This window comes from Alosa pseudoharengus, unplaced genomic scaffold (assembly GCF_046254945.1).
Source record: "Alosa pseudoharengus isolate Yale_2024_CS ecotype anadromous, Long Island Sound unplaced genomic scaffold, YU_APseudo_1.1 YU_APseudo_1.1_scf_1, whole genome shotgun sequence".
NCBI lineage: Eukaryota > Metazoa > Chordata > Actinopteri > Clupeiformes > Clupeidae > Alosa > Alosa pseudoharengus.
In genome coordinates this window covers 25,324,583-25,351,180 of record NW_027468564.1, presented here as the reverse complement: position 1 = coordinate 25,351,180, position 26,598 = coordinate 25,324,583, and the positions used below count along the sequence as shown (strand labels likewise).

Genomic DNA, 26,598 nt, shown 5'->3' with positions numbered 1-26,598 from the left:
ACATTATTGTTTATTATTGCTATTCTCCTTCTTCCTCTTCCCTGATCTCATCTGTGTGACAAATATATAGAATATCTTATACTATAATATACATAATATTATGATATATTTTACAGTATCGCCAGTCATCATGATACAAGGGTATTTTAGAAGGAATGCATTATCATCTTGACATAGGCGTTTCTAAATTATATTATTTTTGTAATTTAGCAAGATTATTCATAGGTTTCATCAGGTCCCTTTACACAGGTGCATAAAATCAAGCACCTAGCAGTAGATTATGAATGCAGACTGCATGGTGCTTGATTTACACACTTATGAAAAGGGCCCTTTCCTCTCAATATATCATTGTAATGTTTTTTTTAGTTAATAATTAGTTAGGCAGCCAAAACAACATAACATGACTTTTATATTTATGTGGATTTATATTATGTGGATTATAAGATCTGTGGTGGTGGATAGGATATCAACAAGGTTTTAAGGTAGGCTAACAGTTAACATTCTTTTGTGCAACATATGACACTGAAAAGTTGACATGGGCAGATAACTGTTAAAGGGTTTTTCTGACATTTCAAAACAGTGTAGCCTAATTTATTACAAGACGAGGATCACTTTGTTTTGGGAGCTGGAATTTCTTATTCTGTAGTAGGCTTAGCTAGCCTATGAGAGTACTGAATTTGCCTTTTCCGCCGACGAACGAGGACATTTAACGTTAACGTTAAGCATTTAGGGAGCTAGCTTCTAGCCAAGTAGCCTAACGTTAGCCTGCCTAACTGACTAAAAGCTCTTCAATCACCAACCTGAAACAACGCCATCCGTCAGTTCACTGGGCGATGCTGTTGCTTGAACGGAGCTGGGTGGTCTTTTGAAAAACGTTCTAATATCCATAACGTTTCAACAACATGTAGCTGCTACACAAAGTGTTTTGTCACAGACTGTAAAAGTGACAGACTTCTGACAGAGGCTTTTTGGAACACCGAAGCCATGACGTAGCATGTCAAGGCAGCATTTTCACTGGATCTAAACCAAAGATTCTAGAACAGAGCTCTGTTCTAGAATCTTTGATCTAAACAAATCAATCTAACCATTGAAATCACCATAGCGGATAGCCCAGACCTGGCATAGATCGTGTAGCAAGTCAAATTAGTAGTAGAGCATTTTGTGACATTTATAGAGAAACCGAGGGGAAGTTATATTGGAAATAAGAGTTGCCGGGAATTTAAAACACTAAAAAAAGATTCGGGGCTTTTGAAAAAAGATTCGGGGCTTAAGCCCCCTAAGCCACCCCCTAGCTCCGCCACTGGGAAAGAGGAAATAGCGTTTACATTTACATTTAAATTATAGCCTTTCTAATGCACTTTTGTGCGTTTTAATCCGAAATAAGATGGAATGTGAGGAGACTGTTATTAACTTTAAAGAGGACTATCTACAATTGAAACTATCTGTAGCCTATGACTCAAATAAGCCTCATGTCCGGTCAATGTCTGCTTTAGCCTATTGTTGACAGCAGGGTTTTTTTCAGATTTAAAATGATACTTTCTAGATTTTAATGGGCCATGTTGAAGAGCTGATGTCCGTTATTGTTCATACAAATATACACTGATTCATGTCCCCTGCATTTTGCAACTGTGAGGTCCATGGTTTATTGTTTCATTTTGCGAGTGATATCCACGTTCTGGCGGTGTTCTAAATGTGCACAGAAGGAGTTCCTAAGCTATATAAGGTATAAGCTAGGTCTATTACGCAACATAAATTGTCACTATGCTGGTGACCAAAATAACATCTCCTACGACCCACCCTTTGGGAAATAATGCTTTAGACAACATAGGGAACGAAACGGGAGTGGGACGGGATTCGGGAGCCTTTCTCTCGGGATTTTGCAGGACAGGATTTTTTTGGGGGGGCAGTCACGTGATCGGGATATGACGGGAGCATTTGTGTGGGCTCGGGATGGGACGGGAGTGAAAATTGATTCCCGTGTCACCCTCTACTCCTCTTTCATCTGACATGCATATCGATCCGAGCACAGGTCCGCGAGTAATACAAACGAGAGTAATGGGTGTGCAGCGTTGGTTTTGTACATGACGTTATTATTTTGCAGTCATTTCATCTGTTTTCATAAGCCAGAAAGATTGACATACTTGGTACCAATGAATAGCCCTGTGTCTCCTCTTTCATCTGATATGCTTGCCATATCTATGCGTTCACGGGATCGCGAGTAATTCAAACGAGAGTAATGGGTGTGCAGGTGAACGCAGAGAAGTATAGACTGTAAATATGATGCAATTTGATTTAATTTCATGATTTTTTAACATTTTCATACTTTAACATACAGGCAAGTGCGTGATGTCTTTGGAAAGCCCCACTTCTGCTCTGTCACTCAATAAAGGCTTCATCTTGCTGTGATGAACAGTTGCGGAGCAGAAAGTGTGTGTTTTTTGACGCACTTTGCGTCAATCGGGTTCTAAGGGTTAATATAATTTTGTGTACTACTTTATTGCCATTGCTTGTGTGTGATGCCAATGAAACATTCTTTCGGACACAGAATAAATTTCATTCATTAAGTTTCATTAAGTTTCATTTTGCCTGTTAACCGAGCTAGCTGGCTAATTTTAGCACAGTAAACGGAAAGTGAATGGGAACGGCTATGTTCGCTAGCTAGGTAGCAGCTAAGGCCTTTGGTTAAACTTGTATATTGTTGTAAACTAACCTGAAATAACACACGTTCAGCAACTTTGTGGTAGTCTACTAGTTCTAGCAAATCTATGTTAGGTTAGTTTGTCAACTGTCTCTGGGTCTAGAAACTAGTGATCAAGTGAGACGGTGACAGATCACAAACAAAGTTATTTGTTTCAATAACTTCAAAGCAGGGTTGTGCACAATTCGAATTGCAATTCTGCTTCCTGTTTGCTACCTCAATTGAAATGCAAGTGAAATTCAAGAATTGAATTGGAATTTAAGAGCCAGTTTCAATTAAATTCTGGAATTTTGCACAAGCCTGCTTCAAAGTTCAATGTCGGAATGTTAGGAAGACATGACTTGTAGAAAATGAGTTTGTAACTTACATTAGTGAATGTAGGGAAGTTCTGCACATTAATCCAAGCTTATGTTTTTTTTTTTCTATGCATGCAGAGACCAAAGACTGAGCTCTAGGCCTATTTTGCATATGTCCCTTGCTGGCCACCATTATTTTAAAATGGCGCACGTACATGGAGAGTCAACACTGCGCTATATAGATGTAAATGAGGATTTCTAAGCCAATAGGTATGCTTTGAATTGGTGGTGGTGGTGATTAAACATGAACGGGGACACATTTATGAATGAATAGGAAATGTTATTTTGTTAAGAAACAACTGAAAACGTTACACAGGGGACCTTTAAAATGATCCAAAAGTCATCCAGGGAGCGCCTGTGGCCTTGTTTACCTCGGGATTTAAGACACAGTGAATGAGGAAGATGAAGGTTCCCTGCTGTGATGTGAGGATGAGGAAGACGAGGTCCACGACACTGCCATAGCCCATGTGGAAGAAGCCCAGGACCCAGGGGGACGTGATGACCACAGACTGGACCAACACACGCACGGCCTGGCACCTGTGGAGGTGTGTGTGTGTGTGTGTGTGTGTGTGTGTGTGTGTGTGTGTTGATGTGGGAGAGAATGTGTGTAAGGGTGTAAGAGGGAACAATTATAGACAAAAACAATCTTAAACACACACACACCTGTGGAAGGTGTGTGAGAGGGAATGTCTTTGTGTGTGTGTGAGAGGGAACAAATATGTATAAAGTTGCCTAAAAAGAGGAATAAAAAAAATGTCTTCTGTAAATTGATCGATCTTAATGCCTTAATCAATTAAGGAATAATTAGCCCAACATCATCACATACCCTTCACCATTTCCATAAGATCATCTCTCAATGCAAATCAAACCAGCTATTAGGCTAACTGAAATAAAACCATGCCAATCTCTAGGTATGGTGAAGGCTGGGGCTATTGTAAGTCCAAAGGCCAAAGGGAACATTTTCAGGATGCATAGTATCCTGGATCCATAAAATAACTGGCCTTATTTAAGATACATTATTTATTCACGAAGAAAATCGGCCCTAAAAGGTTGTATTTTTCCTATTTTTTTTTAATTAAGGCATTAAGATCAATTTCCAAAAGATGATATATTGTCGTCATCAATAAAGACAAAAACAAACAAATAAAAAAAATATTGTCGTCAGTATCAGGCAATATGTTATTTTCCAGGATACCTGACATTTCTGATCTCCTCCGAAAGAGAGGATGAGGAAGACAGCAGGCAGAGGCTGATGAAGACGGTGAACAACAGAATCAGGTTAACCTGAGAGGGGGGGGGCAATCAAATGATGATTACTGTCTTGCACAAGTACTCTCTCATCGCATCTCAGTCCAATGTGCAATGCCCATTGTTGTTTGCATTCTACAGGTATGTATGTTTTTTCTTCATATTACTTGTTTGTTACTGTGTCCTGTCTTGTCTATAGGTCTATATGCCAGGATAACTAATTCATCCACAAATCTAATACAGCTAGATACAAAATACTTTGCTACCGCTAGTATTAAGACTGATCCGGGCAACAAAAAATCCTCCAGTACCACTAAAACCCCTTATAGGACAACTTTCACTTTGACAATAATTATATTTAACAATGGTACAGATAGATACTGTGTTGAATTGCCTTCCACTCATTGTAAAAACTGTCTGAATTCTGATTTACGAGGGAAAAAAGTACTCAGACAAATACTCTAAACTTGGAATTCAGAGAAATAAAGACGCAACCTTCTGCCCGTACCGTCACACTGGTGCACTGTAAAATCGAACAGCTATCCTTACTTAAAGTAACTCACTTTTGCTGATTTTGTCTTTCAAGATTACTTCCCTAAAATGAGTGTAATTTAATGTTGAGGTGGAAAAATACACATGATCATTTAAGTCAAGTAAACTATACTTGAATTTCTGAAGTTTTGCTACACTGTGAAGTTAGTTAACCTTACTTACCCTGTTAGTTAACCTTAGTTTAAAAAAAAAAAACATGAAAACCGATTGCCTTGAAATTACAGACTAATCTGGAATTGGAATAGCAAGTGCAAACAAATGCTTACTTAGTATAGTACACTACTGAGAATTTTTAAGTTGTGCTAACAAATGTAACATTTCCCACAATGAATTTCCAGAATCCCACAGCCCCGACCCAAATATTTGTAAAGATATCACACATAAACCCTTACTGAAATTTTTTTTTAAGTTACAATAACAAAGTGACAGTGACACTAAAGGTTATACATGTGTTACACTATCAAATAAATGACAATCCAAAACACACTAATGCTTTGTGTAGAATAACAACACATTACACGGGGTGCTTTACCACTCTCTCAAAGCAACACACCAGCTTAAAGGGACACCAGGCAAGCCTGATGCTTTTTCTCTACGAAACTCCCCCTCGCTCGGTCTGAAGCTCTTTTCCTTTTCATTGCGTCTTCCGTCAAGGGTTTTCGCTGCTTCTTCGCCTGCTCTGCCATTATACACACGTTTGCAACAATCTCTAGCGTTTCGTTAGCCTGCCTCTGTGCTGTAAACTGATCCTGCTTCGATCGGCGGGTAGGATACACCGAACTTGCAAGTGGGATATTCTTCCTACAGGCAGTAGGGGCGGGCGAGAGAGCCTTCATTCACCCCGTAATGAGTCATTTAACCATATACCGACTTACGAAGATGATTAATTAACACAAAAACGTTGCCTGGTATCCCTTTAAAGTGTAGAGTGAGGGAGTGATTGAGCCTCATTGGGGGATGATTATGGGACCAGATTAAGTGAGCCAGGTTGGCAATTTAGCCAGGAGTCCAGGGAAGCCCCTAATCTTTAATTACAACATGTCATGAATGCCTAATTCTTACTTGCTTACTTAGTACTCTTACACTACTGAAAATTCCTATTTCACCTAACTAGGTTGTTACATGTAAATTACACTTTGTGTTTATTAAACACAACACATGTATTGAAGTTGTGCTAACTAATGTTCAGCTACAGTTCAGCTAACTAATATGACATTTCCCACAATGCATTTCCATAATGCCACAGCCGAGCCCAACATATTTGTAAAGAGATTACATATTAATCCTTCCATCAACCATTCAATCTTAAATTACAATAACAAAATGACAATGACACCCCAAAATTTTATGAGGTCACTCTCATTTTAGGCAAGTAATCTCATCAAAAGACAAAAACGTTTAAAAGTTATCCGAACTAAACATTCACTCACAGTGAAGGTGAAGTAAGCTGGCCCCAGCAGACTCCAGGATAAGCTGTCATATGTCCGCACGCCACACCTACACATGGAGGGGGGATGTGTCAAATAACATACTGAGGATTTCACACTCACTTTCCCTTTTATGATTTAACTTTTGCTGGTTTTACTGTATCATTAGGTAGTTCCTTTGCAACAGTTACACAAGTCGTCGAGAATGGGTTTAAAACAACTCTGTGGGTTACATGTTCAAAATGGATTGCAAAATGACCTTTCCTACTCATTCTTTTGCCAATTGATGCAATATTACATTTCTACGGAACCCTAGAGGGGTCATTGCTAGATATTTTTTGGTTTATAGCCAAAAAACATGCGCTCATTTTACTAAATCGTGTGCATGTTTTACTAAATCGTGCGCGCAATTTATCAAATTGAAAGCACAATTTTGTAAAATGAGTGCACAATTTAGTAAAACGTGTGCACAAGGTGCAATGACACCTCATGGGCTCCGTACATTTCTTTCTTTCTGTCGCTCTTTCTGTCGCTTCTTTCTTGCACAGCTCACCATTCAGTGCCATATCCATCTGGCATCAATCCAGCAACCACACCCACTATCACTAGCGGAAGCATGTAGCCAATCAGAGACAAGTGGCCACAGTTTGGCCCCTCCCCCCAGGGCTTCTTGAGCTTTTTGAGCATCATGATTGACAGGAGGAGGAGCAGCGTGTCCAGGTGCATCCACAGGAAACCGCTCAAGTAGAGGAACATCTGGAGGCCGGAGAGAACTCTACACAACACCTGCCAGAGTGCAAGGAATGAATTAGTAAAGATCTCTACACAACACCTGTAAGAGCGCAAGGAATGAATTAGTAAAGATCTCTACACAACACCTGCCAGAGCGCAAGGAATGAATTAGTAAACATATCTACACGACACCTGCCAGAGGGCAAGGAATGAATTAGTAAATATCTCTACACAAAACCTGTAAGAGTGTGAGGAATGAATTAGTAAAGATCTCTACACAACACAACATCTTTGTACAACATTGTACACCATTGTACAGCATTGTACAACATGATTTGACATGGAACTATACTATCATTCCAGCGTAATAATCAGAGCCGGACAGTAACGGAGTACATTTACTTGAGTACAGTACTTGAGTACAATTTTGAGGGATCTGTACTTTACTCGAGTATCATTTTTGGGGAGTACTCATGACTTTACTCAAGTACATTTGAGAGGCAAATATTGTACTCTTTACTCCACTACATTTCTATCCATAACTGTGAGTACCTGTTACTACTTCTAAAAAAAAGGAAAAAAGAAAAATCTCGGAAACCCTCAATTTGTTGAGTCCCTCTCCAACGTGATTGGATTGTGCAGGCACCACTGATTGGGACAGCCTATCAGCAATCACCTTCAGCTTTCTGCCAAAGTCAACTCCATGGTCAGATTTAGATAAGAGACGAAACAATGTATGAAGACGCAGCAGGTCCATCCCGGGAATGTGCCTACCTGTGGCCCCACCTCGCCAGACTATTTCAATTTTCAAATTTCAAGTTAATGATAGTTTTCGTTTCAAGTGTTTCAATTACAAAATAGTATTTTGTATTTGAAATACGTATTTTAAATACATGTATTACTAGAAATACTGCTCATCCCTGGCAACATTGGTAAAAAGATAAAAATGACTTGATTTTACTTCCAATTCATTTTACATTCTCCAAGGTATTAACATTAACATTTTTCATAACTCCATGTAGGACGTTTCTGTACATAAATGTAAGCACTGTGGCAGTAGTAATGTAATATTTAGAAAATGTAGGCTACTCTTGTACTCTTGATACTCAAGTACTTTTAAAAACAAGTACTTCAGTACTTTTACTTAAGTAGACATCTGACTGTTGTACTTTTACTTGTACTTGAGTAAAATTTAGCAAAGGGTATCTGTACTTTTACTCAAGTAATGAAGCTGTGTACTCTGTCCGCCTCTGGTAATAATCAAGGAACACCATGGGCACAGCAGCACAATGATGATGCAGCACCTGAAAATAGTCCCCATAGGCTAACTTCTATCAACAAGGTTGAGCTGCAGCAGACAAATTGGTTAGTGACTGGATTATTATGCCTGAATGAGAGAGAGTTCCATGTCAAATCAGCCTAGAATATCACTACGTTTCCGTTGGTCTTATTACAACTTGAGAGGAGACAAGTTTTAAATAGGAAAATTACCAAAAATCGTAGTCACTTTTAAACGTGATGCTAGCAGGCGAGATGCTAAGGGTCTAATCCAATTCAATGGTCTATGCTAGGCTGGAGCTAAACGTGGTGTCCTCAGACTCAGAGAACAGCGAGATGAACTGGAGAAAGGTAAAAATCAATTGTTTAACTCGAGGGGAGGGGGGAAATGAGTGTAATTCCCCAAATGGTGGAATATCCCTTTAACTCAGTTAAACAATAACAACAACACACTGTATGGAGCACCTTGTGAGGGAGGATGTGGAGGATGAGCTCTTGGACGAGCAGAGATAGGAGGTGAGCCTGGAAGAGGCTAATGCATAGATTCAGGCGAGCCAGGTTGGTCACTTTGGGGTTCAGGGCGCACAGGGCAAAGGTCACCAGGGTCAGGATCAGGAAGATCAGGCCGATGATCATGGCAGCCATCTTTGGCCAGTTCCTCTACAGATGAGGAGGGACAGAGAGGAGAGACAGTCTGCAAAACTAATGCCTGAATGTGAGTGTTTGTGTGTTAGCGTTAGCTCGCTTCTGCTCACAAAACATAAGCACACACACACACACACGCTCAAACCACACATACACATGGTCTCACACACATACAGTACACACACACACACACACACACACACACACACACACACACATACATACATGTGACCATTTGGTTTCACTGAGAGTTTTCCCTCCATTGCCCCACTCCTGCATCTTTTATCCATCATCCCCTCTGAGAGCAGTGATTCAGGTTCTGTATGGCTCTCACTCTCTTACCTCCACCTGCATGATCAGAGTGAAGGTGGACAGGTGCTGACAGGTGCAGACGGTGTGGGTGGCGTTGGTCTGGGTGACATCACAGCCATCTACCACCCAGGCGCTGCCATTCCAGTACACACAGGAGAGCACACCCTGAGGATGCACAACCTAGAGACACACACACATAAACAAATGTAACTGTCCACACAAGTAACTATTTTTTACACACACACACACATACACACACACACACACAATTACTACTAATAGCAATAATTATCTAACAATAATAATAATAATAATAATAATAATTAACTTCAGAATTTTAAGGCCTCACATTTGTATGCTTGAGAGTGAGGTTTACTGGACTCGACAGCTGTGTGGTCGGCCTCAGGGTAACAGAAACCACTTTGGACATGACAGTGCTGACGTTGTCACTTCCTGTTCTGAGGAAGAAGTCGGCCGTGAGGACTTCCTCCATGTTGGTGAATACCTGGAGTGACGCAGATATCTTGTCTGCTCGAGGGAAACAATACACAAACATCCAAAACAATATACAAAAATCCCAATAGGGTTAACGGAACATGCCAACTTTATAAGTAATAACAATAATGATAATAACAATAAAAATAACAATAATAGCATAAATAATATTTATTATTATTATTACCCTCTTACCTAACTTAAAGGAGGGTATGATAGATACATACCATTTAAGTAAGTGGGTTATTCTGGCGTCTGTAGCAAGCATCAGAAACACTCACCTGCATTGTTTTTAGACAGATCAATTTCCAGCTGAGTGTCATCGGCCTTTATCTGGATGGCAACAGGCCTTGGATTTGCGCCTGGTCCGATTGTTATTTGTTGCAGATCTGCAATGATATTTAGGCATGCATGTCATTTACATATTTTTTTTAAGCAGCCAAGCATACATTGAAGCAAGCAAACATGATTGAGGCTAAGATGCTAACAACCCAATATATTGACATAATGACATACGTAATGAACTGAAGAGCAAACTGTCCGGACATAATGTCACAGTTACATATCGCGCATGCACATGCACGCACACACACACACACACACACACACACACACATACACACACACACACACTAGAAGTTTTAGCAAACACACACCTACCCTACTTATCTACAAACCTGCTAATGATGTAGTGATGTGTGAATGACTCCTCATCTTTACATTGGCAGGCATCAAAATGTCCATCACTTCTTCAGAGCTCCTGAGCACACTGTTGATGTGTTGGATGAGTGTGTCTGTTTTCACCGATTTGTCTCTGGACAGGTCGTACAGGGACGCCAGCAGTTTCACCAAGATAGGTGCAACATCCTGTCAAACACAACAGGGAAAGTTGAGTATAAGTATTAAAGTATGAAATGTATATGAATACAAATGAAGACCCTAATAAACTTGTAAACTATAGTAAAAATCAGTAGTTGTGAAAAACCCCTACCTATAGGCAGCCATTACTTACACTTGGTGGCAGGTTTAGCTCCTTAATGCTGTTGATCATCCGAGTCATATCATTGATGATACACTCTGAAAGCTGGACCTGTATGTCAAACACCAAATGACGGCATGATATATTGCTCTGTCATATCACATAGAGTGAGAGAACAAAATAAGTCAAAGGTCCAATATTATACTTTTTTTTAAGTCAAAATAGATTAGATTAGATTAGACTCAACTGTATTACCATTGTGCAGAGTAAGTACAAAGACAATGAAATGCAGTTTACGTCTAACCAGAAGTGTAAAAAAGCCTGCATGTATGATGTAACATAGTCTAACAATGTTAAATGATAATGGCTAAACCTTAATTTGGGTTGGTAAATAAGCCCAGTAGAGTTGATGTAGCCTATTCAAAAGTTTAAAAACATTTGTTAAATTGGCTGCCTATTGCCGGATGGCCTGGGTCGCTTCCAGCGCAGGCTAGGCTAGGCTAGGCTACGCTAAATGGCCTTTAGCCTTGTACCTACGGCAGGGATATCATTTACCAACACAGCTCCCACTCACGTCATATTGCTTAAATATGCCAAGAAGAACAAGACATTTCCTGAGGAGCTTCTGTTTGTATACTTGAAATATGGATGATATCAGGTGCATAAAAGACATTTGGATATTTTGTGTAGCCTAGCCTACTGTTGGAAACGATAGGCTATGACCAAAATGGAGGATCTTCGTCAGGAAGTCGACAGGAATTTTCAGATGGGGGTAGTCAGTACCCTATATGGCTCTCGGGGTAGTGATATTCACATTTCTCTTATCGTGACATCTCAATAAGGGAGATTTCTGACTAGCTCACAGAAGTGCATATACTTTCTCTCAACTAACCCACAAAAACTCAACGCACGGTTTTGTTTCGCACCGGGAGTGTTTGTAGAAGCAGCATCAACCCAAGGATTGAATTTAGTATTGGCCATCCCCAAAATGCACCAGAATACACCAGAGAGAGAGAAAATTCTGGGGGAGGACCACCCCCCCCCCCCCCCCAACTCCTCCCACATATGCGAGAATTAGTGGGGGGCCCTTAACACATCTGGGCCCAGGGGCCCGAAAGTTCATAATCCGTCCATGAAAAAAGCACAGAAAAGGTGAGATTTGCATAATACCTTACCTTACATTCTGCTTCCAGCACTTGTTGATCTGGCAACAAACAAACAGACGCACACACACACACACGCACGCACAAACACACATACACACGCACACAAACACACACACACACACACACAATAAGAAGCATAATAGAAATGATAATCTGCCTTGCACAAGATATTTTTCAGCTGATGTCAAAAATGTTTATTGTCACTTCCTCTATCACACACACACACACACACACACACACACACACACACACACACACACACACACACACATTTGTGATTCACGCTAATCTGACCATTGAGAGTGTCACACAATAGGCCAGTGCTTACCTGTGCATGTGAGGGTGTTATTGGGAAAGAGATGAGGGAGGTAGCCACTGACACACTCACAGTGGTACGACCCTGGCGATTTCACACAGTCTGCACCAACCCCACAAGAACCAGCCAGCGCACATTCATCAGTGTCTGACAGGGACAAACATGTACACACACAAACACAGACACACACACACACACACACACACAGACACACACACACACACACACAGACACACACACACACACACACACAGACACACACACATCCTCCATTACCATGACAGGCAAAGCACTGCTACTTGGGTGCAGAGATATCACGTAACACATCAGTACTTTCTTACTCGTCACAGCACAGACAATCTCTGCGCAAAAGTAGCATGCTTCACCCCAATATAGTCCCAAGTCAATAGCTGCCTAGGCGATCGCCTAGTCTTAATCTGCATTGCTATTTTGTTCTCGTTGTGAACAGTGTTGGGTGTAATGCATTACAAAGTAACGTGTTACTGTAATTCCACTACTTTTAGCGGTAACGAGCATACAACAAAGTATTTTTTTTTTTTAAATCAAGTAATGAAGTTACAATTATTGAAATTCAAATGGGTTTTATTTATCTTGTGTGAAAAATGAACAACTTCAACAGATACTTAAGAGTTCACTCAAGAGTTCAGGCTACAATTTAAATAGATATCTTAAGCACCATCCCTTTCGTTTCCATCTCGTAAACTCCAAGTGGTAGGCTACAGTAGACGCATAGACCTCTGAAATTCGCCTACAAAAAAGCAGCCATCTTTGACATCCGGTATCTGGCGATTTTTCCTATGTGAAAATAACATGGGGATTTTGAATTATCGCATCTTTTAAACTCTCGCGGGGATGAAAAAGTCTGAAATGCAGGCGTTTTCCTGAACACACTTTTGTCCTCTGCCTTCAAGTGGATACTGTGATCTCCGGTACGTGAAGGCGGCACACTTTGATTTTTGCTACCCCAGAGCTAACTTGCAATGCAACTTGCCATAGGTAGTTAGCTTCAATTAATAACCGGAGCTCCTTATATGGGTAAAGATGGCCGTTTTGGTTCTTTTTTGTAGGCGAACTTCAGAGGTCTATGGACATGCACATTGCACTAGTCATCACAACACAAAACGCGCGGTGCTGCAGATTGGATCGAGTCCTAGGTACTTGGTGCTTTGTTTGTACTTGGACTTCATCTTCACCGATGACTTGGAGGTTTTCCTGAAGTCAACTCACAGCAAGCCTGAGCTATAGTCACTTTTTAGAGGACCAAAGGAAGGACTTGCCATCCTTGGACCAATATCCCCTCAATAAAAACCTTTTTGTGAGGTTCTATACCATCATTCCGTCTTCTGCTCCAGTAGAGCGTTTATTTTCCTTTGCTGGACTGAATGCAACACTGTTTGAGAAGTTAGTTGTGCTTAAAGGCATCAACTGAGGAGACACTGCTGTATTTTGTAGCTTATTTTGATACATTTTTTAAGGTGGGTATTTGGTATTTTATTTTGAAATATATTTTGATGTATTTGTGCCCATCCCTGTTATATTCTGCTCCTTCTAACTCACTCGGGCTATAGAATATGTTAATTCTGCCCAACGGGGCAATACTTTATTAGTTTTCTGGGACACGTACATTCAGGGCATTCACCTCACAGGTGTCACACTTTCACATTACATTACATTACATTTAGCAGACACTTCTTGACCAAAGTGACTAGCTAGTGTCAACTATACTACAAGGGATCACATTGTCCCCGGAGCAACTTGGGGTTAAGTGCCTTGCTCAAGGGCACAACGGTGGAAGCCAGGAATTGAACCGACAATTCGGTTCTGCACGCTAGCCCAGCTCCTTAACCAATACACTACCACCGCCACGTTGACGACTTCAACAGGTCCGTGGGACAACAATTCCTGCCTACTGGTAGGTGCGTTAGATGGAGTTACTGCACACACAGAGACCTATCTAACTCTGGGATATATGGTGAATAAGCTAGTGTCCCAAAATGTTGGTGTTTTCCTTAACACGTGTAAATAAAGATATATGAAAATCTAACCCATAAATCTTACATTTTCTAAATCTCTTTCTCTCACCTCTGCATCCGTATGTGTCTCCTGTCGGTAGAAGTCCTTTGGGCATCTCATATCCAGTCTTGCACACACAGGCTCCCAATGTACCACATTGGGCAAACTCGCCACAAGAGGACTCAGTACATCTCTGATGGCCTAGAGGCACAGAGATATCTTTTAGGGCCAGGAAATGAAGGGAGGTTGCAGGTCTTACATTACAGTGCATAGCTCAGTGTTTTGTCAGTGGGGGGTTCTTGCCTGGCAACACAAAGTATGTACAATAATCCATTCCCCTGGCACACAAACTGACTTTGATAAGACTACTAGAAGGCATCATCACACGATCCCACAGTGGAGGGACAGGACAATTGGTGGTAGTGCAGCAAGGTCCAGGCTAAACTGGACGCACAACTGAAATAGAATGTTTGCACAGCGTAATGCTGCAACACTTATCTTAATCCACTATAATCAATGGAAGCTATTTTAATTGCTGTTTTTATTCATTTTTTGCCCTGCAAATGTTCTGCTTCAGTTGCACGCCCATACCTAACGCTCCAAAACACTCTATTTTTACAAACCATCTGTTAATGCATGATTCAGTGAGCCAGGGTCTCAATCTGCATATCATTAGTTATAAAATTCAAAACGATGGGGCTTTCATGAAAAGAGTATTGTCTTACTTGTGGCATAAATCTGATTGCTGGCGGTGGGTCTGAGCTTGTGCACGTAGTATCTAGATGAACAGACTTTAACATCCACACTTCCATTACTGATCGCTCCTGCACACAGATTTACGTTTGTGACCGTAGGGCTGTATGATCTGAGGGAACAATATCCCAGATGCTGCTCTGCCAAAGATGGGATTGGAATGCTGGCGAAATCCAGGATGTCACCCCCTACACCAACGAAGCGGTACCAGCCTTCCTGCAGGTCCGAGTCGTCCTTCAGCTGGAGTTGAGAGGAAGTCGACAAGAAGCCACGGTTCCTCCACGGGTCAGAGATGTTGGTGTACTGCTCACAGGGGTCTGGGTGTGGAGATGGGTGATCATAATGTAATGTAAGATTGCATAGCATAATTCACCATCTCATAAAGGAGCATCACACAGTGTAGAAATGGAAAAGGAAGGGCTGTCCAATTTATCCAACCATATTACGTTACAATTACATAAAACAGTCCAGTTCTGAACGAAACAGAACCTGATTGTGTTCAAATAGTCATTCCAATTGAGTAATCCATTTAATCCATGTTGTATCAGGTAAGGCAAGTGTATATACTGGTGAAACGAGGGCTTGTCAGTTACTTAACAACAAAACATGGAAGTAAACAAACTCATGTTTTTTTTTAGGTTTTTTTTTTTAAACACAGTGTTATGACATTGAACTGGCATATTTTGCCACAGCAAAGAATTTGTTCAACAGAATCATGTATGATGAATGTGAAGCACCTAAGTACTGAACCAGTAAGGCAAATGAACACATGGGATGCCTTGGTGCCATGAGCCTTTGCAAGAATACTGAAATAATTACGCAGCCAACAGTGCTGCCAGAAGTTTTCACATGAGTTTTCTTCAAGATGGATATCCTTAGAGACCAGTTGAAGTTTTCACATGAGTTTTCTTAAAGATGGATATGCTTAGAGACCAGATGAAGTTTTCACATGAGTTTTCTTAAAGATGGATATGCTTAGAGACCAGTTGAAGTTTTCACATGAGTTTTCTTAAAGATGGATATGCTTAGAGACCAGTTGAAGTTTTCACATGAGTTTTCTTAAAGATGGATATGCTTAGAGACCAGTTGAAATTGGAACCGATTAGGTGTTATGCACTGCCTATGTTAAAGTTTGAAGGGCGAGGGGGGAAGCGAACGAAACACAATCTGATTGTGTTCAAATAGTCCTTCCAATTGAGTAATCCATTTTTCTAATTCAATCAGTTAAGGTTAGAGTATATTTTGGGGGAAAAAAGGAAAAGAGGGCTTGTCACAGTTACTAAACAATACAACAAGAAAGAAAACAAACTCGTGTTTTTGAAAAAAAAATGTTTTACACTGTGTTATGACATTGAACTGACATATTGTGCCACAGCAAAGAATTTGTCCGACAAAATCATGTATGATTATGATAGCCTACCGATAGGTGTATCAGATTGAGTTACTGCACACACAGAGACTTATCTATCTCTGGGATATACGGTGAATAAGCTAGTGTCCCAAAATGTTGGTGTGTTCCTTAACACATGTAAATAAAGATATATGAAAATCTAATCCTCAAATCTTACATTTTCTAACGACTTCTACACACAGTTGTGTTCCGTCAACGCATGCCAGTGGGTGTTCCCGACGGTAGGTATGCAAATGACTTGAAGTCTAACCGCAATTTGATTGGTTGGTGCCGTCCATCGATTGGCTTGATTGGCCAGTGCCGTCTGTTGGTGCAGCAACAGCTGAACTTCTCAACGCGAGCGACGGGAGAAACGCGACGCAACGGACCCACAATTCAGTTCGGCAACGAATGACGTAAGCCCATGTAAAGTGAATGGGATGTGTCTCCAGCACTGCAACGCACGCAGCTGTGTGTAGAGGCCGTAAATCTCTTTCTCTCACCTGTGCATCCGTATGTGTCTCCTGTCGGTAGAAGTCCTTTGGGCATCTCATATCCAGTCTTGCAGACACAGGCCCCCAATGTACCACATTGGGCAAACTCGCCACAAGAGGACTCAGTACATCTCTGATGGCCTAGAGGCACAGAGATATCTTTTAGGGCCAGGAAATGAAGGGAGGTTGCAGGTCTGACATTACAGTGCAGAGCTCAGTGTTTTGTCAGTAGGGGGTTCTTGCCTGGCAACACAAAGTATATACAAACATCCATTTCCCTGGCACACAAACTGACATTGACACAGACTACAAGAAAGCATCATCACACGATCCCACAGTGGAGGGACAGGACAATTGGTGGTAGTGCAGCAAGGTCCAGGCTACACTGGACGCACAACTGAAATAGAATGTTTGCACAGCGTAATGCTACAATACTTATCTTCCACTATAATCAATGGAAGCTATTTTAATTGCTATTTTTATTTATTTTTTGGCCTGCAAATGTTCTGCTTCAGTTGCACGTCCGTACCTAACACTCCAAAACACTGCCTATTTTCACAAACCATCTTATATAAAATTATTATTATTTATTATAAAATTATTATTATAAAATTCAAAACGATGGGGCTTTCATGAAAAGAGTATTGTCTTACTTGTGGCATAAATCTGATTGCTGGCGGTGGGTCTGAGCTTGTGCACGTAGTATCTAGATGAACAGACTTTAACATCCACACTTCCATTACTGATCGCTCCTGCACACAGATTTACGTTTGTGACCGTAGGGCTGTATGATCTGAGGGAACAATATCCCAGATGCTGCTCTGCCAAAGATGGGATTGGAATGCTGGCGAAATCCAGGATGTCACCCCCTACACCAACGAAGCGGTACCAGCCTTCCTGCAGGTCCGAGTCGTCCTTCAGCTGGAGTTGAGAGGAAGTCGACAAGAAGCCACGGTTCCTCCACGGGTCAGAGATGTTGGTGTACTGCTCACAGGGGTCTGGGTGTGGAGATGGGTGATCATAATGTAATGTAACATTGCATAGCATAATTCACCATCTCATAGAGGAGCATCACACAGTGTAGAAATGGAAAAGGAAGGGCTGTCCAATTTATCCAACCATATTACGTTACAATTACATAAAACAGTCCAGTTCTGAACGAAACAGAACCTGATTGTGTTCAAATAGTCATTCCAATTGAGTAATCCATTTAATCCATGTTGTATCAGGTAAGGCAAGTGTATATACTGGTGAAACGAGGGCTTGTCAGTTACTTAACAACAAAACATGGAAGTAAACAAACTCATGTTTTTTTTTAGTTTTTTTTTTTTAAACACAGTGTTATGACATTGAACTGGCATATTTTGCCACAGCAAAGAATTTGTTCAACAGAATCATGTATGATGAATGTGAAGCACCTAAGTACTGAACCAGTAAGGCAAATGAACACATGGGATGCCTTGGTGCCATGAGCCTTTGCAAGAATGCTGAAATAATTACACTGCCAACAGTGCTGCCAGAAGTTTTCACATGAGTTTTCTTAAAGATGGATATGCTTAGAGACCAGTTGAAGTTTTCACATAAGTTTTCTTAAAGATGGATATGCTTAGAGACCAGTTGAAATTGGAACCGATTAGGTGTTATGCACTGCCTATGTTAAAGTTTGAAGGGCGAGGGGGGAAGCGAACGAAACACAATCTGATTGTGTTTAAATAGTCCTTCCAATTGAGTAATCCATTTTTCTAATTCAATCAGTTAAGGTTAGAGTATATTTTGGGGGAAAAAAGGAAAACAGGGCTTGTCACAGTTACTAAACAATACAACAAGAAAGAAAACAAACTCGTGTTTTTGAAAAAAAAATGTTTTACACTGTGTTATGACATTGAACTGACATATTGTGCCACAGCAAAGAATTTGTCCGACAAAATCATGTATGATTATGATAGCCTACCGATAGGTGTATCAGATTGAGTTACTGCACACACAAAGACTTATGTATCTCTGGGATATACGGTGAATAAGCTAGTGTCCCAAAATGTTGGTGTGTTCCTTAACACATGTAAATAAAGATATATGAAAATCTAATCCTCAAATCTTACATTTTCTAACGACTTCTACACACAGTTGCGTTCCGTCAACGCATGCCAGTGGGTGTTCCCGACGGTAGCTATGCAAATGACTTGAAGTCTAACCGCAATTTGATTGGTCGGTGCCGTCCATCGATTGGCTTGATTGGCCGGTGCCGTCTGTTGGTGCAGCAACAGCTGAACTTCTCAACGCGAGCGACGGGAGAAACGCGACGCAACGGACCCACAATTCAGTTTGTAACGAATGACGTAAGCCCATGTAAAGTGAATGGGATGTGTCTCCAGCACTGCAACGCACGCAGCTGTATGTAGAGGCCGTAAATCTCTTTCTCTCACCTTTGCATCCGTATGTGTCTCCTGTCGGTAGAAGTCCTTTGGGCATCTCATATCCAGTCTTGCAGACACAGGCCCCCAATGTACCACATTGGGCAAACTCGCCACAAGAGGACTCAGTACATCTCTGATGACCTAGAGGCACAGAGATATCTTTTAGGGCCAGGAAATGAAGGGAGGTTGCAGGTCTGACATTACAGTGCAGAGCTCAGTGTTTTGTCAGTAGGGGGTTCTTGCCTGGCAACACAAAGAATATACAAACATCCATTCCCCTGGCACACAAACTGACATTGACACAGACTACTAGAAGGCATCATCACACGATCCCACAGTGGAGGGACAGGACAATTGGTGGTAGTGCAGCAAGGTCCAGGCTACACTGGACGCACAACTGAAATGGAATGTTTACAGAGCGTAATGCTGCAACACTTATCTTAATCCACTATAATCAATGGAAGCTATTTTAATTGCTATTTTTATTCATTTTTTGCCCTGCAAATGTTCTGCTTCAGTTGCACGTCCGTACCTAACACTCCAAAACACTGCCTATTTTCACAAACCATCTTATATAAAATTATTATTATTTATTATAAAATTATTATTATAAAATTCAAAACGATGGGGCTTTCATGAAAAGAGTATTGTCTTACTTGTGGCATAAATCTGATTGCTGGCGGTGGGTCTGAGCTTGTGCACGTAGTATCTAGATGAACAGACTTTAACATCCACACTTCCATTACTGATCGCTCCTGCACACAGATTTACGTTTGTGACCGTAGGGCTGTATGATCTGAGGGAACAATATCCCAGATGCTCCTCTGCCAAAGATGGGATTGGAATGCTGGCGAAATCCAGGATGTCACCCCCTACACCAACGAATCGGTACCAGCCTTCCTGCAGGTCCGAGTCGTCCTTCAGCTGGAGTTGAGAGGAAGTCGACAAGAAGCCACGGTTCCTCCACGGGTCAGAGATGTTGGTGTACTGCTCACAGGGGTCTGGGTGTGGAGATGGGTGATCATAATGTAATGTAACATTGCATAGCATAATTCACCATCTCATAGAGGAGCATCACACAGTGTAGAAATGGAAAAGGAAGGGCTGTCCAATTTATCCAACCATATTACGTTACAATTACATAAAACACTCCAGTTCTGAACGAAACAGAACCTGATTGTGTTCAAATAGTCATTCCAATTGAGTAATCCATTTAATCCATGTTGTATCAGGTAAGGCAAGTGTATATACTGGTGAAACGAGGGCTTGTCAGTTACTTAACAACAAAACATGGAAGTAAACAAACTCATGTTTTTTTTTAGGTTTTTTTTTTTAAACACAGTGTTATGACATTGAACTGGCATATTTTGCCACAGCAAAGAATTTGTTCAACAGAATCATGTATGATGAATGTGAAGCACCTAAGTACTGAACCAGTAAGGCAAATGAACACATGGGATGCCTTGGTGCCATGAGCCTTTGCAAGAATACTGAAATAATTACGCAGCCAAGAGTGCTGCCAGAAGTTTTCACATGAGTTTTCTTCAAGATGGATATGCTTAGAGACCAGTTGAAGTTTTCACATGAGTTTTCTTAAAGATGGATATGCTTAGAGACCAGATGAAGTTTTCACATGAGTTTTCTTAAAGATGGATATGCTTAGAGACCAGTTGAAGTTTTCACATGAGTTTTCTTAAAGATGGATATGCTTAGAGACCAGTTGAAGTTCTCACATGAGTTTTCTTAAAGATGGATATGCTTAGAGACCAGTTGAAGTTTTCACATGAGTTTTCTTAAAGATGGATATGCTTAGAGACCAGTTGAAATTGGAACCGATTAGGTGTTATGCACTGCCTATGTTAAAGTTTGAAGGGCGAGGGGGGAAGCGAACGAAACACAATCTGATTGTGTTCAAATAGTCCTTCCAATTAAGTAATCCATTTTTCTAATTCAATCAGTTAAGGTTAGAGTATATTTTGGGGGAAAAAAGGAAAAGAGGGCTTGTCACAGTTACTAAACAACACAACAAGAAAGAAAACAAATTCGTGTTTAAAAAAAAAAAAATGTTTTACACTGTGTTATGACATTGAACTGACATATTGTGCCACAGCAAAGAATTTGTCTGACAAAATCATGTATGATTATGATAGCCTACCGATAGGTGTATCAGATTGAGTTACTGCACACACAGAGACTTATCTATCTCTGGGATATACGGTGAATAAGCTAGTGTCCCAAAATGTTGGTGTGTTCCTTAACACATGTAAATAAAGATATATGAAAATCTAATCCTCAAATCTTACATTTTCTAATGACTTCTACACACAGTTGCGTTCCGTCAACGCATGACAGTGGGTGTTCCCGACGGTAGGTATGCAAATGACTTGAAGTCTAACCGCAATTTGATTGGTTGGTGCCGTCCATCGATTGGCTTGATTGACCGGTGCCGTCTGTTGGTGCAGCAACAGCTGAACTTCTCAACGCGAGCGACGGGAGAAACGCGACGCAACGGACCCACAATTCAGTTCGGCAACGAATGACGTAAGCCCATGTAAAGTGAATGGGATGTGTCTCCAGCACTGCAACGCACGCAGCTGTGTGTAGAGGCCGTAAATCTCTTTCTCTCACCTTTGCATCCGTATGTGTCTCCTGTCGGTAGAAGTCCTTTGGGCATCTCATATCCAGTCTTGCAGACACAGGCCCCCAATGTACCACATTGGGCAAACTCGCCACAAGAGGACTCAGTACATCTCTGATGGCCTAGAGGCACAGAGATATCTTTTAGGGCCAGGAAATGAAGGGAGGTTGCAGGTCTGACATTACAGTGCAGAGCTCAGTGTTTTGTCAGTAGGGGGTTCTTGCCTGGCAACACAAAGTATATACAAACATCCATTCCCCTGGCACACAAACTGACATTGACACAGACTACAAGAAGGCATCATCACACGATCCCACAGTGGAGGGACAGGACAATTGGTGGTAGTGCAGCAAGGTCCAGGCTACACTGGACGCACAACTGAAATAGAATGTTTGCACAGCGTAATGCTACAATACTTATCTTCCACTATAATCAATGGAAGCTATTTTAATTGCTATTTTTATTTATTTTTTGCCCTGCAAATGTTCTGCTTCAGTTGCACGTCCGTACCTAACACTCCAAAACACTGCCTATTTTCACAAACCATCTTATATAAAATTATTATTATTTATTATAAAATTATTATTATAAAATTCAAAACGATGGGGCTTTCATGAAAAGAGTATTGTCTTACTTGTGGCATAAATCTGATTGCTGGCGGTGGGTCTGAGCTTGTGCACGTAGTATCTAGATGAACAGACTTTAACATCCACACTTCCATTACTGATCGCTCCTGCACACAGATTTACGTTTGTGACCGTAGGGCTGTATGATCTGAGGGAACAATATCCCAGATGCTGCTCTGCCAAAGATGGGATTGGAATGCTGGCGAAATCCAGGATGTCACCCCCTACACCAACGAAGCGGTACCAGCCTTCCTGCAGGTCCGAGTCGTCCTTCAGCTGGAGTTGAGAGGAAGTCGACAAGAAGCCACGGTTCCTCCACGGGTCAGAGATGTTGGTGTACTGCTCACAGGGGTCTGGGTGTGGAGATGGGTGATCATAATGTAATGTAACATTGCATAGCATAATTCACCATCTCATAAAGGAGCATCACACAGTGTAGAAATGGAAAAGGAAGGGCTGTCCAATTTATCCAACCATATTACGTTACAATTACATAAAACAGTCCAGTTCTGAACGAAACACAACCTGATTGTGTTCAAATAGTCATTCCAATTGAGTAATCCATTTAATCCATGTTGTATCAGGTAAGGCAAGTGTATATACTGGTGAAACGAGGGCTTCTCAGTTACTTAACAACAAAACATGGAAGTAAACAAACTCATGTTTTTTTTTTTTTTTTTTTTTTAAACACAGTGTTATGACATTGAACTGGCATATTTTGCCACAGCAAAGAATTTGTTCAACAGAATCATGTATGATGAATGTGAAGCACCTAAGTACTGAACCAGTAAGGCAAATGAACACATGGGATGCCTTGGTGCCATGAGCCTTTGCAAGAATACTGAAATAATTACGCAGCCAACAGTGCTGCCAGAAGTTTTCACATGAGTTTTCTTCAAGATGGATATGCTTAGAGACCAGTTGAAGTTTTCACATGAGTTTTCTTAAAGATGGATATGCTTAGAGACCAGTTGAAGTTTTCACATGAGTTTTCTTAAAGATGGATATGCTTAGAGACCAGTTGAAATTGGAACCGATTAGGTGTTATGCACTGCCTATGTTAAAGTTTGAAGGGCGAGGGGGGAAGCGAACGAAACACAATCTGATTGTGTTCAAATAGTCCTTCCAATTGAGTAATCCATTTTTCTAATTCAATCAGTTAAGGTTAGAGTATATTTTGGGGGAAAAAAGGAAAAGAGGGCTTGTCACAGTTACTAAACAACACAACAAGAAAGAAAACAAACTCGTGTTTTTGAAAAAAAAATGTTTTACACTGTGTTATGACATTGAACTGACATATTGTGCCACAGCAAAGAATTTGTCTGACAAAATCATGTATAATTATGATAGCCTACCGATAGGTGTATCAGATTGAGATACTGCACTCACAAAGACTTATCTATCTCTGGGATATACGGTGAATAAGCTAGTGTCCCAAAATGTTGGTGTGTTCCTTAACACATGTAAATAAAGATAAATGAAAATCTAATCCTCAAATCTTACATTTTCTAACGACTTCTACACACAGTTGTGTTCCGTCAACGCATGCCAGTGGGTGTTCCCGACGGTAGGTATGCAAATGACTTGAAGTCTAACCGCAATTTGATTGGTTGGTGCCGTCCATCGATTGGCTTGATTGGCCGGTGCCGTCTGTTGGTGCAGCAACAGCTGAACTTCTCAACGCGAGCGACGGGAGAAACGCGACGCAACGGACCCACAATTCAGTTCGGCAACGAATGACGTAAGCCCATGTAAAGTGAATGGGATGTGTCTCCAGCAATGCAACGCACGCAGCTGTATGTAGAGGCCGTAAATCTCTTTCTCTCACCTGTGCATCCGTATGTGTCTCCTGTCAGTAGAAGTCCTTTGGGCATCTCATATCCAGTCTTGCAGACACAGGCCCCCAATGTACCACATTGGGAAAACTCGCCACAAGAGGACTCAGTACATCTCTGATGGCCTAGAGGCACAGAGATATCTTTTAGGGGCAGGAAATGAAGGGAGGTTGCAGGTCTGACATTACAGTGCAGAGCTCAGTGTTTTGTCAGTGGGGGGTTCTTGCCTGGCAACACAAAGTATGTACAATAATCCATTCCCCTGGCACACAAACTGACATTGATAAGACTACTAGAAGGCATCATCACACAATGCCACACGTGGAGGGACAGGACAATTGGTGGTAGTGCAGCAAGGTCCAGGCTACAATGAAATGGAATGTTTACAGAGCGTAATGCTGCAACACTTATCTTAATCCACTATAATCAATGGAAGCTATTTTAATTGCTATTTTTATTTATTTTTTGCCCTGCAAATGTTCTGATTCAGTTGCACGTCCATACCTAACGCTCCAAAACACTGTCTATTTTCACAAACCATCTGTTAATGCATGATTCAGTGAGCCAGGGTCTCAATCTGCATATCATTAGTTATAAAATTCAAAACTATGGGGCTTTCATGAAAAGAGTATTGTCTTACTTGTGGCATAAATCTGATTGCTGGCGGTGGGTCTGAGCTTGTGCACGTAGTATCTAGATGAACAGACTTTAACATCCACACTTCCATTACTGATCGCTCCTGCACACAGATTTACGTTTGTGACCGTAGGGCTGTATGATCTGAGGGAACAGTATCCCAGACGCTCCTCTGCCAGAGATGGGATTGGAATGCTGGCGAAATCCAGGATGTCACCCCCTACACCAACGAAGCGGTACCAGCCTTCCTGCAGGTCCGAGTCGTCCTTCAGCTGGAGTTGAGAGGAAGTCGACAAGAAGCCACGGTTCCTCCACGGGTCAGAGATGTTGGTGTACTGCTCACAGGGGTCTGGGTGTGGAGATGGGTGATCATAATGTAATGTAACATTGCATAGCATAATTCACCATCTCATAGAGGAGCATCACACAGTGTAGAAATGGAAAAGGAAGGGCTGTCCAATTTATCAAACCATATTACGTTACAATTACATAAAACACTCCAGTTTTGAACGAAACAGAACCTGATTGTGTTCAAATAGTCATTCCAATTGAGTAATCCATTTAATCCATGTTGAATCAGGCATTGTAAGTATATATCTGGTGAAGGCTTTTTATCATTTACTAAACCACAAATTTAATCCGTGTTCAATGAACATTGATAACTTTCAAAAAGCACTGGTAGTTTATTTACAAGACAATTTATACAGACAGTACCTTCATGAAGTTTTCCGGGCACCGCCATCTTGAAATCTCACGTCACAGGAATTTGACGAGAAACTACAGCTGATACGTGAATACTAACAATAGTAATGTTGACAGAAGATGTGCTGTACACGTGAAGGAGTGATCGGTACATGTGTATATAGCCTACGGATTGCAGCTTCAGCTGACATAATGGAGGATAAGACGAAGACAGGATGGTTCATGTCACGTATCAGCTGTAGTTTCAATCTTTCTCGTCAATCAACTTCCCGTGACACACGAGATTTCAAGGAAAACTTTGTGAAGGTACTGTCTGTATAAAAACCTTCTTGTATATAAACTACCAGTGCTTTTTTAATTGCATTTGCTGCCAGGGCTAGTCTAGCAACTCTCCGTTGGCTTGTGAACTGGAAAAATTAAACTTCTATCTGGCCATACAAATCATATATAGAGACGTTAGGCGGGCTTAACATAATGATTTTGCTGTTGGCGAACAGCGTGACACAAGTTAAGCTTTTTTTATGTTGCCAAAATTTTGAACTAGCCAACTAGCTCCGCCGGTGGAAAAAACATATGGGACTTATAGTGCTGTCCTATTCCGTGCAGAGGAAATTTGAAAGACAACCGATTATTCCGCCCCTCGGACTGAGCACTGCCAATGGTGAGTGCCCAGACCCTACATTTTAATGTGGGGCTCGTCAGGCTACGAGTGCAGGGGACAAGCTGAGATGTGCTATGAGACAAAAGTTCATACTCGGTATCATTTTTCAACACACTTTAGGTCAATATCACACCGGATTTCTCTTTTAAAGTTCTCAAACTATGAGAGTTTTATAAAGTGCTGAAAAAAAACGTTTGAAATGACTACCATT

At 41.1% G+C, this 26,598-nt stretch overlaps 1 protein-coding gene across 1 annotated transcript in view; it reads right to left on the bottom strand.

Annotated features, from left to right (window-relative positions):
• The window catches only part of LOC143117688 (uncharacterized), a 44,045-nt gene that overhangs the window by 3,354 nt on the left and 14,093 nt on the right, over window positions 1–26,598 (bottom strand). The window contains exons 3-24 of the mRNA XM_076279284.1: window positions 25,029–25,373; window positions 24,382–24,513; window positions 22,562–22,906; window positions 21,918–22,049; window positions 19,946–20,290; window positions 19,299–19,430; window positions 17,529–17,873; window positions 16,885–17,016; window positions 14,964–15,308; window positions 14,308–14,439; window positions 12,217–12,351; window positions 11,898–11,926; window positions 10,756–10,833; window positions 10,421–10,610; window positions 10,025–10,132; window positions 9,598–9,776; window positions 9,279–9,428; window positions 8,757–8,951; window positions 6,835–7,067; window positions 6,285–6,351; window positions 4,250–4,338; window positions 3,426–3,591 (exon numbers count right to left, since the gene is read on the bottom strand). Coding sequence (XP_076135399.1) covers window positions 3,426–3,591; window positions 4,250–4,338; window positions 6,285–6,351; window positions 6,835–7,067; window positions 8,757–8,951; window positions 9,279–9,428; window positions 9,598–9,776; window positions 10,025–10,132; window positions 10,421–10,610; window positions 10,756–10,833; window positions 11,898–11,926; window positions 12,217–12,351; window positions 14,308–14,439; window positions 14,964–15,308; window positions 16,885–17,016; window positions 17,529–17,873; window positions 19,299–19,430; window positions 19,946–20,290; window positions 21,918–22,049; window positions 22,562–22,906; window positions 24,382–24,513; window positions 25,029–25,373 — 4,004 coding nt within the window. The remainder of the gene's footprint in view (window positions 1–3,425; window positions 3,592–4,249; window positions 4,339–6,284; window positions 6,352–6,834; window positions 7,068–8,756; window positions 8,952–9,278; window positions 9,429–9,597; window positions 9,777–10,024; window positions 10,133–10,420; window positions 10,611–10,755; window positions 10,834–11,897; window positions 11,927–12,216; window positions 12,352–14,307; window positions 14,440–14,963; window positions 15,309–16,884; window positions 17,017–17,528; window positions 17,874–19,298; window positions 19,431–19,945; window positions 20,291–21,917; window positions 22,050–22,561; window positions 22,907–24,381; window positions 24,514–25,028; window positions 25,374–26,598) is intronic.